Source organism: Panthera onca, chromosome E3, assembly GCF_046562875.1.
Source record: "Panthera onca isolate mPanOnc1 chromosome E3, mPanOnc1 haplotype 2, whole genome shotgun sequence".
In the NCBI taxonomy this organism is placed as follows: Eukaryota; Metazoa; Chordata; class Mammalia; order Carnivora; family Felidae; genus Panthera; species Panthera onca.
Window position 1 is genome coordinate 8,762,181 of NC_138354.1, and position 14,579 is coordinate 8,776,759.

At 48.8% G+C, this 14,579-nt stretch overlaps 1 protein-coding gene across 10 annotated transcripts in view; it reads left to right on the forward strand.

Annotated features, from left to right (window-relative positions):
• CUX1 (cut like homeobox 1) overlaps window positions 1-14,579 on the forward strand; it is a 366,198-nt gene that overhangs the window by 218,876 nt on the left and 132,743 nt on the right. For all 10 annotated transcript variants that reach the window (XM_060649257.3, XM_078440403.2, XM_078440402.2 and 7 more), the window contains 3 exons: window positions 1,428-1,551; window positions 5,280-5,356; window positions 6,791-6,857. In XM_060649257.3, coding sequence (XP_060505240.2) covers window positions 1,428-1,551; window positions 5,280-5,356; window positions 6,791-6,857 — 268 coding nt within the window. The remainder of the gene's footprint in view (window positions 1-1,427; window positions 1,552-5,279; window positions 5,357-6,790; window positions 6,858-14,579) is intronic.

A 14,579-nucleotide genomic window follows, 5' to 3' on the forward strand; every position in this document is an offset into this window, starting at 1 on the left:
GCCAGCCCCAAAGGCAGAAAGCCCCCCTCTTTTTCTTTCAGATGCCCTGACGGGGTCACTGGTTTTAATTTCCTCTCTCTCCCTCTAAGGAGAACCCTTTGGGTTCCACTTAATGAAAAGGGCCAATTGCTTCTCTTAACAAAAGAGCCGTTCGCTCTTACCCACTAAGCCACACGGGTGCTGACCGCCCAGCGGTGTGCACCTGCCTCAGCCGGCACGTCCGTGCAGCGCAGGGAGTAAGAGTGGATGTGGGCTACAACCTGAACAGCCAGGGGCCCCTGTCACTTGGGCAAAGACCTGGCAGCCAGCGCTGCGGCCTGGGCCCCGAGCCTCGTTGTCACAAGCCCTACCTGGGCCTCTCCGGTCAGCCTGCCTGGCCTCCTCCGTTCGTTTGTGCCTCAGCCCTTCCTCGGCCTGGCCTTCTACGAGATGATGTATGCACGGCAGGCGTGGTTGCCCAGGAGCTCCCCTCTCCTTGGAGCTGGGACCACAGTGCCCTGCCCGGGACCGTCTGGCACAGAGGGTGATATGCTGGTACCTGTGGGAGGGAGCAGGTGCAGCGAGCCAGCCGGGGGTCTGAGGCAGGACCCTGCCTTGTTCGTTACATCTGCTCCGGCGTTTCCATTTTGGGTAGTGAAAGCGAGGGCTGTAAACATGCACTCAGGGGGGGCAGGAGGAGGGCTGGACTCTCCAGGGATGGCCCTGCCCCCGGAGGGCCCTTGTGTCCCCAGCACTGAGCACCGCAGGGCTCCTCCGTCGTCCAGCACTGCCACCCATGCGCCTGGCACTCGCTCTCCCTCAGATGTGGCTCCCCCGAGCCCTGTGCCACCTGCCCTGCACACACAGCCCCCACCTGCCAGACTCCGGCCCGGGGGAGGGTGCCCTCGTCACCCAGGCTGCAGCTGCGCCCTTCTAGCAGAGATCTGTGCCGCACCCACCTGGCACGTAGTGTTCCATCCCTGCTGAGCCCACGGCCGGGGAGGTCTGTGGACCCGCCTGACTTTGGCTAAAACCGCTTCCTCCAAAACGCACACACAATCATGAACTGTTCTCTTTAGAGAAAGACTTCAACCACACAAAAACATTATTAATCTTCCCTCGGTAGAGGACTAATTTAAAGCTCATCAATAAGATGATATTCTATGTTACCATCGATCCCCCCCCCCCTTTTTTTTTAAAGTTGTATTGGAGAAACGATAGCTCTTCTGAGCAAAATCCATTGATCCTCCCAGCCTAAATGTTTAAAGTTCAATTTAACATTTAGGGAGTAAAAGGTCTCCGAAGGGACTCGTAACCATTGATTTTGTGTCAGGGTTGAGGAGCCAAAGTTTAAAACACAGCGATCCTAGCAGGTTACAAAAGCCCCGTGTGTGTCACCTCATGGAATTGTGCTCCTGTGTCACCGTCGTTTTTTCCCCTTTCTGCAGAGGTTACGATAAAAGCACTTAAAGAAAAAATCCGAGAATATGAACAGACTCTGAAGAACCAAGCGGAGACTATAGCTCTCGAAAAGGAACAAAAGTTACAAAATGATTTTGCAGAAAAGGAGAGGTGAGTGTCTGTCAGCATCTGCCCGCACTTGACATTTTTTTTACCTCCCAAGTTCACAATGCAAGAAGTGTCTGTTTGTTTGTTTTTTTTTAAGTTTACTTATTTATTTTGAGAGAAAGAATGAGGGGGGAGGGACAGAGAGAGAGGGAGAGAGAGAATCCCAGGCAGGCTCCACACCGTCAGCACGGAGCCCGACGTGCGGCTCGAACTCACGAACCGTGGGATCATGACCTGAGCCGAAATCAAAAGTCAGACGCTCGACTGACAGAGCCACCCAGGCGCCCCCACTTTGCGAGAAGTATTGAAGATGGGCCTGTGAGACCAGCGCAGTTCTGTGGGGCTCTCAGCAGAATTTTGTTTGAAGGATAAAGGCGTCCCTTACTCTATGATCTGTCGGATTACCTTGAGTGACAGTCGTTGGTCTTTCCCAACAGGTGGATGGCGTCAGGTAGTTAAGGGGCCACAGTATGTCCGTTGGGGTCACCTGGGGCCAGGGATTGAGCAGAAAGTGAGATGACAGGGAATGACGGTTCACCCTCTGTGGGAAGCCCTTGGATGCAGGCTCAACTCCTGACACCCTCTGAAAAGAATTTGGATATTTGACATCACCCACAAATCTTGGGGTTTTGCTTGTTTGGTTGGTTGGTTGCTTTTTTTTTTTTTTTTTTTTTTTTTTTTTGCCTCCTTTTCTTTACCTCACAGTGCTTCATATATCGAGCAGCTGATGTCAGTAAAATATGTTAGTGCACCATCCATCTGCTGTGGGTGTTGGATTTCTGGTGGCCTGCCTCGCCCAGAGCTTTTCCACAAACGGGGGAGTTTAATATTGTTAGGACAGTTTAATGCAGGTTAGATTTCTTGTAAAAACTGATGAAAACTAACAAGACCCAATTCACTCACCCAGTGCCTACTCATTGTGTGCCACACCCTCTCGGTGTCTCATTGAGTGCCCAGAACATTCCTCAAGAGTGGATAGTCTCATTTTCCAGATCGAGAAACCGGGCTTCAGATTAGGGATCTGCCCACGCTGTCCCGGCTAGTCTCCCAGAGGTGGGACCAGAGCCCAACCCCCTGCTCCAGCCCTGGCCTCCCTTTATGCTCCTGTGTCGCCTCCCCAAGTCCTGGCTGCGGGACCAAGGCCAGTCCCTCGGGGCCTGGGAGAGCAGGGCCAGGTGCAGCCCCCCCAGGAAAGAAGGGAGCCAGGTAGAGAGTCCAGGTTCTGAAAGGTGAGCAGACTTTTTTTTTTTTTTAGGTTTGCTTATTTATTTTGAGAGAGAGAGCACGAGTGGGGAAGGGGCAGAGAGAGAGAATCCCAAGCAGGCTCCACACTGTCAGCGCAGAGCTCAACACAGGGGCAGGTGCAGGGCTCGAACTCACCATGAGATCATGACCTGAGCCAAAATGAAGACTCAGATGCTTAACCCACTGAGGCACCCAGGCGCCCCAAGATGAGCAGATTCTTGACCCAGCCTAGATGTGCTTCCCAGGAGAGCACTTTATGGCCACAGCAGTTTCTTACCATGTTACTGATACTGGGGTGTGGGGGCGGGGTGCGAGCAATCAAAATGCCCTCTGCCAAAGAGACGTGGGGGGTAAAGATGGGCCACCCCCAACTGGAACAGCATGCATCCCTTACAATAATAGTCATGTAGAATTTGCATTAAGACCAGAAATGCAAACGCATCCAGCATGATATGGAGTGAAAAATGCATGATACAGAATCACATGCAGTGTGATTACAGCTGCACAGAGCAAAGTTAGAAAATTGTGGAAGTAAATTCATCTGGGAATTTGATATTATTAAGTGGACTTTTCAAACTAAGTAAAAGGATGAGTTATATTTAAAGTTGGAAGCGATGGGCTGACCACTCAGGGTGGAGGATGAAAACAGATTTTTTTTTTTTCTATCTCATTCTTTACAACCAAGAAATTGAAATGGCTCTCGGGTTTAAATATCAATCATTAAATCATGGACATACCGGAAGAAAACTTAGGCAGTATTTTGTTTTTAGTAACTTTGGAGTAGGTATTTCTAATTGAAAACTGAATTTTAAAAAAAATAAATAATAAACATTTTTTTTCTTTTTTTTAATGTTTATTTTTGAGAGAGAGAGAGAAAGACAGAGCGCGAGCAAGGGAGGGGCAGAGAGAGGGGAGACACAGAATCGGAAGCAGGCTCCAGGCTCTGAGCTGTCAGCACAGAGTCCAACGCGGGGCTCGAACCCACGAACCGTGAGATCATGACCTGAGCCGAAGTCAGACACTGAACCCACTGAACCACCCAGGCTCCCCTCACAATAAACATTTTAAAAGCATCAAAAAACTGGGAAGAAAAAAAATAAAAATAAAAGTAAAAAAACTGGGAAGAAATTTTTGCACCACATAAGAGCTCTCACAGATTAATAGGGAAAATTGAGCGCTACAAAGTAGACCAAGGAGATGTACAGATAGTTCATACAAAGAGAAATGCTTGGCTTTACTCAGCAGGAAAATTAGGCTTAATTTTATCCAGTGTTGGCACAGGAAAACAAACATGTATTGTTAGCAAGAGTTTAAGTTAGTGAGGTTTTTTGGGAGGGGACGTTTCTCAATATCAGAACAACAACACGTTGCATCTACTCTGTGACCATATACATCCTCTGTTAGCATTTCATCCAACAGATTCCGTCTGAGAATTACACGGCAATATCTACATAATGATCACTGCAGAACTGTTTAGTAGAAAGAGGCGATAAACAAGCTAAGTGTCCACAGAGGCTGGTTACGTTAATTATTTAATAAGAATGAGCAAGAATGTTTCCAGAGTGTGGAAATGAGGAGAAGAGCAAGAATGCCCGGTGTGCTGTGATCCCTTTTGTGTTCAAAGGGGCGGGGAGTGTATGTTACACTGTCGTATATTACATCGGCGTGTCTATATTTGTGCATGTGTTTTGTTTTTGTTTGTTTGTTTTTTTTAACTTGGAGCCTCTATTAGTTTTATCATTAGAATATGCAAAAACACGAGCAGGCTTTTTCCATAGGTGATGGAAATTTGGGTGATTTTTTTTTTTTAATGCTGTAATTTCTACTTTTCTATATTCCCAGGTTCGTTAGTATGAGCGCATGTGTTCTATTCATATGATGTAAAAATAATAAACTTATTTTTAGACATCCTCTGCAGATGAGGAGAAAGGAATGCTATTTATTGACCAGGGAATTCATTTGGAGATCAGGGGAAATGTAAATCTGGGGATGTTGGGTTCAGACATTGAGAGCCACCCATTAGGTATTACGGTCACATCTGCATCCCATTATAACAGACATGGAACAGCTGTCACATCTATTAGCACATCCTTTATCCCAACAAATTCCTTCATTGTGTCAGCAAAATGTAAATGTATCATTCTTCTTGGGTAACTTCAGAAAACAATGAGTTCGTGATGATGGTTGGTTTTTTTGTTTGTTTGTTTTTTTTAAATATCTGGCATTTGAAGAACAAGTCACATTTAAGATAACCGGCTGCGTCAGTTAGCACACGTCAGGTCCTGCAGGACGCACCCTGCACATTCGGTCCTACGTGGGTGCAGAGTCCGGGCGCTAAAGATCAGGGAGCGGGCGCGCGCGCGCACCGTCAGCGGCCGCCGATTGTGTGCCTCCCGCCAGCTGCCGGTCACCGAGCTGCAGAGCACACGAGACCTTCACGTTGGGAAACGAGATGACCAGCTTGGCTTTGTTCTCTTCCTTTCCAGAAAGCTGCAGGAGACACAGATGTCCACCACCTCAAAGCTGGAGGAAGCGGAGCACAAAGTCCAGACTCTGCAGACAGGTGTGCTGTCCGTCGCCCTAATAAAGTCCGTCCAGGGCAGGCCGAAGTTAGGGGGCACTCCGGGCCGTCTCCCGGTTGCCCCGAAGCAGTGACTCCTCGCAGCCCCCAGCGCCTCCGCCTTCCCTTCATTAGCCGCCCACCCCGAGTTGTTGTTGTCGGAAGCGGGAGGATCTGAATTCCATTTTCATCCTTCCACAAGCCATCCTTTCTTTCCTGAGCCTTTTCCAACAAACACATCTAAATCACCAAACTGTCAGGGACTGACATTTCATTTGGAACAATAATAGGAAAGAAAAAAAAAAAAACCAAAAACCAACCACTTATTTCCACCCTAAGCGAAGTTAAGAACACTTATGGGAGACCTTTCAAATTTAAGACACCAAAAAAAGGGTGTGCTAACAGTTTTTATCATTTCTTTACACTTCTTTTTTCTTCTCTTTCCTTTTTCCTTTTTTTTTTTTTTTTTTTTTTTTCCTGAAAGGGAAACCGCACGATATAATGAATTGAAACGTGGGGGCAAAAATATTGGACGACCTCAGAATCCAAGTGAAAACCACCCGACCGAGTGCTGTGCTGTGTAGTCACAGCACATTTACAGACACATGAATAATTACCCCCCCCCCCCCCAAATCTAGAGACCTCCTAAAAACCAGTAACACATCAAGAAAAAGAGATAAACAATCCAATAGAAGCAGGGGCTAGAGACGCAAACAGGCGGTTTGGGGAAAAAAATACACGTGGCCAGTATACATATGAAAAAAAAAAAAAAAAACGTTAACCATTCTTCCCAGGCGGGGAGATGCTCATTAAATCAGGGAAAGATCGTTTTGCCCGTCAGACTGTCAAAAGAATTTTTTTTTAATTGATACTATCCGGTGTTGGTGAGCGTAGAGGCACCATTGCTACACTCGCGGTATTGACGGGAACGTAAATTGCCTCTGGGGGGAGCCAGCTGGGTGGGCGTGGCCTGTTTTGGAGTATCTAAGTATCCTTACCCCAGAACCTTCGCTTCTGCGGGTCCTGAGGTGCCGGGCATTTGGCAAGCTCTGTACGAAAGCTAATTGTTACTGCCTATGTCCTGACCTGGAGAGTTTTTCATGCCTTTCTGCTAAAGGAAAAGAACAAGTCTCCTTGTAGCATCCTATTTATGCAGAGGTGAAAATATGTATATATGCGGTTATGTATGGAAATATTTTTTTAAGCAATAAAATGCACATAAAGGCAGGAAATCTGCACACCGAGCCAGTAACCGGCGTTCTCTCCCAGGAGGTGCGTGGATGAAATGGAAAAGAAAGGGGGTTTTTGGAACTTCTGTGCATTTGCATTATCTTCGACTCCTCAGATGAGAATATATTGCTTGTATATTTTCGCTTTTTTCATTTAATTCGGACAACTGGCATCTTACATTACGGCTTTGTGTCCTCTGCCTTTCAGCCCTGGAAAAAACCCGAACAGAATTATTTGACCTGAAAACCAAATACGATGAAGAAATTACTGCCAAGTAAGTCTCTGCCTGACTTCCTCTGTCTGCATGCTTTCGGTCAGGTGTCACCTGTATTTTGCTAATCCATAGAAAATTCCCCCGGCTCTGCCCTCCTGTCCGTCAGCTTTTGCCAAGCGGTACGGGATTCAGGAGGTGCTTGGCCTCAGAGCCGCCGTGAGGAACACAGCAGCACCCCCGTGAGCTCCTGGCATCAGTTTACTCCCCACGATGTGACCGTAATCTCTGGTGCTCTCAGGACGCTGAAACTTTTGTCTTTAATTAATGTGAAGCCTCATCAACCTGTGCCTTTTTCTAAGAAAACTTGGGGAAAAGGCAACTTACAGAAGATGTGATACAGGAGACGTTTTGTGGAGCTTGGTCTGTGCAAATCATGTCACCTCTCCCCGTGTCTGGGTCCTTGGCTCCCACACGGATGTATTTATTCAACTCCTACCTTAGGACACCGGGCATCTCTGTGCACACGTCGGGAATGTATACACGTATACACGTCTGTGTATACGTCGGGAATGCGTGCATTTGGGCAGGTATGTCACAGGTGGCTGTGGCGGAAGGAAGTGTGTGATCTGCCACAGGGACACCTGTTCCAGCCCGCTCTCCCTGCAGAACACCAGAAAAGAAGGAATAGTATTGACATAAGTCAAGAGAGGTGGAGAAGCAACAGAGGTTGTCCCTAGCCACGCTCTCCTCTGCCGAAGTCCAGACAGGCGGCACCAGGCAAGACGTTGGTTCGCTTCTCCTGTCCTGGGAGGGTCCTCCTGTCTCCCTTAGAGACCCATGTCCTCCTGCCGTGCTCCCACAGCGGGCCTTCTGGGTAGCGGGCAGGGGCTCTGAATAGTGCACCCCCTCCGAGGCTCCTGTTTTGCATAGGGCGTCCCTCTGCCCCATCACACTCGCCCTTGGCCTTCAAGGTTGCTGCTGGGCCTGCTGCTCGCGGGGCCTCTCTCGGTGGGCTCTTTGCCTTTGCTCTGTGTGAGTTAGTAGCTCCAGACTGTGAGCGCCCACCTACCCAGGCCTGGTGCTCAAAACCGACTTTGATCATGAGCCCAGAATTCCCGCACAAAGACTAAATACCTTCCTCAGTCTCGGCGACTCGGCCTGTTGGCATATCTAATCCCCGTGGACGTTCCCTCTCCTGTCAGTGTGCTAAAGCGTGGCTTCAGGTGAGGTAGAACGAGCCGGCTCCAAGGGTTGGGATAGCTGGTTGAGACTTCACTTTGAGACCTGGAGGCTCTGGTATTAACTTCTCCAACCCGGGCGTCGCTGTCGACGGGATGTGGCAAACGTGCAGAGCCGTCTCCCCTTCACCCCCCTAGACGTGAGCTCCGCAGAAGCCGTTTCCGCTGCTGTCACCCTGATGTTCCCTGGTATCCGTGTCCGGCTTCCCTCCTCTGCCAGTCCGTCATCTTTGTTTTTCTGTCCTTTCTGCCTGGACCTTATCTACTAAGTAGAATAGTAGTTGTTTTTCTCAGTAAATTCCAGTTTTATAAGTTACAATATTTTCATCTGATACAGAGTTCAGTCGGTATCTGTTCCATCTGATGCAGTCCTCAGTTTATAGCATTTCCTTTCTAAAAGAGTTCCTTCTGGTCCTCTGGCCCATGCCTTCTTATTGACATCGATTTACTCACTGACAAAATTCATAGTGACTTCGGTGGTGATCTATTTATTTCACTAGTTTTCAATATTTTATTTTTAGCAAACCGCACCTCTTTGTGGAAGACATAGATACATCTTGTGTTTCTATAATTAACCAAAGTTTGCATTACTACGCATGTAAAAGCTCGTACAACCAGTCTCTGAGCGCCTCTAAGCTAGCGTTTTTGAAACGGGGTGTCACAGTGGTGAAATCCGTTTAGTGAGTGGCGACCAGCCAGTTGGGCAGTAAAATTCAATAGAAAACAAAATAACAGAATAGAGTCGAAAATATCATGGCTCATGGCACATAGGAAAGTCGGGTATTGTTTTGTGACCCTTTTGGGTTAATCGTGTGTCTAACTGTAAAAATGTAAACGTACAGTTACTGGGCCACAGTGTCGAATGTCGTTCTTCCAGTGGATCTCAATCAGAATTTTCTTTTGAAAGCCACTGCTCTGAGAGTGTTACAAAAGCTTGACTTTCAGAAGCCGATGTCTCCTACCGTGTCCTCACGGGGCACGCTGGGGAGATGCTGTTAGTCACGAACGTCCACCTACTTAGGGGAGAGAAACGGCCTGGTGACACATAGCGTCTACCGAAACTGTTCAGAAATGACAGCAGATAATGCCACTTGTCACATGATTGCTAAGTACTGGCCCCTGGTTTACATTCATAATTTTTTACTGGGCTTCTAAAGGCCACGTAGAAAATGTGTATCCATTTAATCGGTTTGTTTTCGGGGTTGAGGAAGCGATGCAGCAGAAAACAGCCGTGTAGGAAGGACTTAAATGTCCCCTGCTCACAGGTTTCCATTTCTTTGGTTGAGAATATGGCGGCCCGGGGGGCAACTGGGAGACAGGCCAGAGAGGCAGTGTCTCATTGTCTGTCCCCACCCTTTCTGACCTTGCTAGAGGCCGGGCTGACGCTGGGGAAGGACTCGCTTCTCTCACCCAGAACCGCCAGTTATCCAAGGACAGGGCCCTGCTCTCAGGGGAATCGGCTCCCTAGAACAGGATCAGAGGTACCTCTTAAGATGATGAGGACGATTTTCAGTCTAAAGTGTTTTTCTAGTTACTGTTCACAGGTGCATTGACTCCTGGGCTTTTCCTAAGCAGCCCGCTCTGTCATTTTATAGGTAAGAACATTAAATCTTGGGTCCCCTGAATCAGCAAGGTCACCGGGGGGAGCCTCAGAGGCCCTAGACCTCTCCTAGGCTCCAACCCTTCTGGCATCTGACGAAAAACGGTGTGGTTGTAACTGGTGTGGGCTCAGTGAGAAACGTCTCTAGACTCTTTCTCTTTGTATCCGCATGTCTTAAGGCCAAAAAGGTGTTTTCCCCATATAAATGAAAATCTATGCGTTACTCGCTCATTTTCACCAAACTACAGGAACCGGAACGTAGAATCAAAAAGTATGAGAGTTGCTTATTCTGTCGTGTAAAAATGCTTTGCTTTGGGACTATGGCTATTGTTAAAAACTGCTTATGGGGCTGTGGGCACTCTTGGGGTGCGTCCCCTCCCGGGATCCGAGCAGGAAATTCTCACCTTCTCCGGTGATGAGAAGGGAGCCAGAGGTGTGGCATATACGGCTGTGCGTGGAGAGAAAAGCCTAACTCTCGTGATGGGCACGACTCAGAATAGATCCCCTCGTCGGTGCAGTAGACATTCCTGGAGGCCTCTTCTGTGCTTGGCACTTAGCTGGGCTCTGGAAGCCCTGAGAAAGAAGGCTCAGCAGGGTGGGGATGGGGAGCCATTGCAATCCGGTGTGATCACTGCTGTGACAGGCCCTGTGCTGTCAGGGTGTCCACGGAAACCAGACGGTGCACTCAGCGCGGGGCAGGGAGCAGGGAAACCACAGAGGCAATGCGGTAGCATTGAGAAGACCCCTGACCTCACCCTCCCCCCTTCCTGGTGCCAGGACTCTCATGGCCAGACTCCGCAGAGGCCAGTGGGAAGTCCAACCAGCTCGAACAAAAGGAAAGGGTAATCAGGGAAGCCTTCCTGAAGGGGGTGACGTGTGGTTTGAGGTTGAAAGATGAGTTCCAGCCAGGGGCTGCTGGAGGCAAAGGGAATGAAAACACAGGGCAGCCACGCTGACCTGGGGAACCAGCCAGAAGTGCCGGACATGGGGACGGGGCAAGGTGGGCGCAGTGTGTATAGGGCCGGGGGAGGGGAAGGGGGTGGACTCAGGCCCCCACAGGGCTCGGTCATTTCCCAAGTCAGAAATGGACTAGCTGTTGACAAAAAGGCAGCCTAGGGCCAAACACTTACTGTACATGGTTCCCAGAGTAAGTAATCCGCAAAAAATGTGGAGAATGGACTGAGTTAATAATCACTACTTTCTTGTAGCTTTCAGGGGGTTGCTTCAGTCTTGGAGATCCCATGTAGATGGAAGCTTCCCCCTCCGCGTCCCTCCCCTCTTCTGTTTTCTGGGAAACGTTTGTCCCGCCCTCACGCCCACCCTCCATGTATCTCATTAGACTCGATGTCTTTTCATCAATACCTATGAATATAAGCCCTCCAGGGGCAAATCTTTTCACAAATGGTCTTAAAATGTCTCACAACAATTTATTTTCTCTCTGTGACAGTAGGGATTCTTAAATACTTATTACAGAAAATGCAGGAAGTGGGTGGGGGCTTTGGAGAAGGCTGACCCGGCGCGGGTCGCGGGGTCCATGACTCTCCGTGTGTCCTTGGGGGAGCTCGCTGCTCCTGCTGCCCTCACCCTGCAACGGGCGGGCACAGTGGTGGTCAAGAGACCGGCTGGCTGTGCAGGGTAACGGGAAGGTGCGCAGGCAGCCCCCAGCGCGGTGACAACCCGCCTCGGCCATCAGCCACTCTTTTGTCGCCAAGAAGAACCTATGCCCAGCAAGCTCACGGTAGGGTTTGCTGTGCGTTTCTGAAATTAGCAGTCCTCAGGGAAGGTTGACGTTAATGGCCCCAAATCCCAATGGGATTTGAAGAGCCCACGTTGCCTCTGCCTTTCCGTCACCGGGGGATGTCACCGGGGTGACCCTCCCTCACCCCCGTTTTGGAAAGAAGCCTGCAGGTCGAAGGCACCAGGGCTGTTCCGAGAGAGCCTGGTTCATTGTGTGCGGTCACCGCCCTGCGTCAGCTGGGACAGCGCAGGCTGACTTTGTCAGGGACAGCAGCAGTAAAGTTTTCCATGTGTAGGCTTGAAGCAAAATGTAATTAGCCTTTATGTGCAGAACAAGGACCCATTGATGAATACAGCTGGTCTTTGTTTTGTCCCGTCATTGAGAGTGGGAGGTAAAAGTGTTCTTCTTCATGTTTATTAATGCGAGGTTCCTTAGACAAATGGCAAGCACAGTTTAATATTTGTCGGAACACAGGGGGGTTTGCCAAAACAGTTGTGTAAGAGGATTGCAGGGTTGCAGATTATAACCGTTTCTGGGTTAAATAAATGAATTATTTCTCTGCTTTTTTTTTTTTTTTGTTAAAAAGATCCCTCCTTTCTCAGAGGTGCAGCTCAGCTCATCCCACTTGTGTTAGCAAATGGAGATGTAGCACCCTGACCGACTTTGCCTCGGAGATTGCAGCCAAGCACAGCGTGTGGACTTTAGACAGTTCCCAGGATGGCCGTGGGGGCGGGCGGGCGGGCTTCGTTTCGGCGCGTGGCATCTGCCCCAGAGAGAAGCCTGCCTCGCTTCTGGCTTGCCCGCTGCAGCTGTTCACCTGGGCTGGTGGCTGGGCTGGCACCTCACGCCGCAGGAGGGGGTTACCCTCCCAGACTAGCGTCCTGGGCAACAGTGCAGGAATTCCCTTTTTTTTCTTCCTCTTCTTTTCTCAAGTGCAAGTCCACGGCCACCTACCTCTTTGGTCTGTCCCCCGAATGCCGGTTGCAAAAGCAGCTTCGGTGCTAACACATACAGACGGCTTGTTCCATCCCCTTCAGCTTGTGGTCTGTGACTCTGAGCCTCCGATAAAAGAAAATACCTGATTACACTGAAATGCTCTATTTTTTTTTTTTTTTTTTTTTTTTTTTTTTTTTACAGCTAATGTTAGTCTTAGGAAAATTTGAACCTACCAAACCTCTCCTGCCAGAAAAAATGCACATTTCTTAAGGTTACTCGTGTTCTATTCCTTTCCTATGTGCTTCTTTAAAAGAACTACATTGTATATACACATACTTACCTAGTATATTACAAAAGAGACATTTACCGGGAACTTCACTTGGGTTGATTGGAGAGTATTTTCTTTATAGCATGTCTGTAACCAGTGCTTTCTCACAAAACGCAGTGTGCTCTGGGAAAGGAAACCTTCCCAAGTGAGCCTGGCTTAGGGCTTTATGGAATTGTTGAGGGGAGCCCGTAGCCCGCATCATAGAGGTAGGGAATGCCCAGCAGCGGGGCACAGAGGCCCCGAGAGGCAATTTGACCGAGGGGCGGCTCCAGACACGACGCCCAGGTAGGAAGTGCAGATGGTGTGCCAGTGAGTGGCCGCGGTGTAGACACCTTCCCTGCACACGGATCGCCCTAGACTCTTTCGCGGTGGTTTTTGCGCACACTCAAAATCCAGGGCAGTTCACACACTGCCGTGGTGGCCCACAAAGTCCCGTTCTGGTGCTGCCTTCTTAAGAGAGCGCCAGGTGAGAGGTTTCCAGGAGAGTTTCAAGCCTCCTCTCCCCACAAGCCCCACCCTATTGGCCCTTCCAGACTGGTCACTCTCATATTTATTTTTTTACATTGCCACACGAAAAACTTAGAAACCTGGGCCAGGTAGAGCCCAACCGACAAAGCCTGAGAACCACACTAGTATTTTGATGATCCTGTAGGACACATCTTCATCCCCCAGTTGCATTTGCAAATACCAACTTAAGTGTCTGAACGGAGTCTCTCTGCTGTACCTTTAAGAACGGAACATTTTCTATTTCCTGTCTTTTTGATGAGTCATCAATTTCCAGTACGAGTTGCTGTAATTATCCTGGTTAGATTAATTTCCCTAAAAATAGGCAGCTTCTTTCATGGTTTCGTGGGGATGGCCTTGAATAAAGAACCCTCCTGTCCCTTCAACCTTAGAGGCAACCAAATCACACTTGCAGGGAACAGCTGAGGACTTTTTTTTTTTTTCTGTAGCTTATCTCCCAAAGAGTGTAACTGTGCATTTTGTAGAATTCCTGGGATTTTCCATCCCTGTACAAGTATTTCACTTCACACCTAAAATCCGATGCCTGGGTGAGCCCTAAAAGGCTTTCCTTGGCTTCTGCAGCAACAGCAGCATCTCTAAAGCAGCACAGCCCAGATCTGGAGATTTCCCAGCCCAGGGCGCTGCACGGGAAGGAGGGGGTGGCTTCGTGTTTTCAAATTCATGTAGAATTTCCTCTGAGTGCCAAGGATTCTTCACCTGTTCTGTGGACTCCAGATGCAGCTGGAAATTACGTGGCAGCAGTGAGAACCAGCAATCTCTACGCCTCCCGCCTTCAGCTAATCTTCCTAAAGGCCTGTGTTAAAATGTCAGGCGTTGTGTCACCTACCAGAACGGCAGAGTGAAGGGGGCGGGCGGTTCCAGATGGGATCCGCACATGGGCTCACACGCTGTGCTCTGTATGCTAAAACACACATATATATACGGTACAGAGGGCGATCCCGTATGTGGTGTGTGTATATAACATGTTTATGGATGGAGAGATAGTGATCATATTCATACAGCATCCTTGGAGACGGTATTGTAGGGAAAAAGCATTATTCCTCGATTGTCATCTGGGTTTGGCGGGCATTCATAAAAATTTTGTGCATTTTTAAAAAAAATTTTTTAATGTTTATTTATTTTTGAGAAACAGTACGAGTAGAGAAGGGCAGAGAGAGAGAGAGAGAGAGAGAGAGGGAGACACAGAATCCGAAACAGGCCCCAGGCTCTGAGCCGTCAGCACAGGGCCTGATGCAGGGCTCGAACCCATGAACTGTGAGATCATGACCTGAGCTGAAGTTGGAAGCTCAACCGACTGAGCCACCCAGGCTCAAAATGTTGTGTTTTTAGAGACCCTTGAAGTTTTCCTGATTCTCTATAAAGGTAAATCTTGAGGAGCTCACAGTTTGAAACTCAAGGAAACAGGTTTGGGGACCGC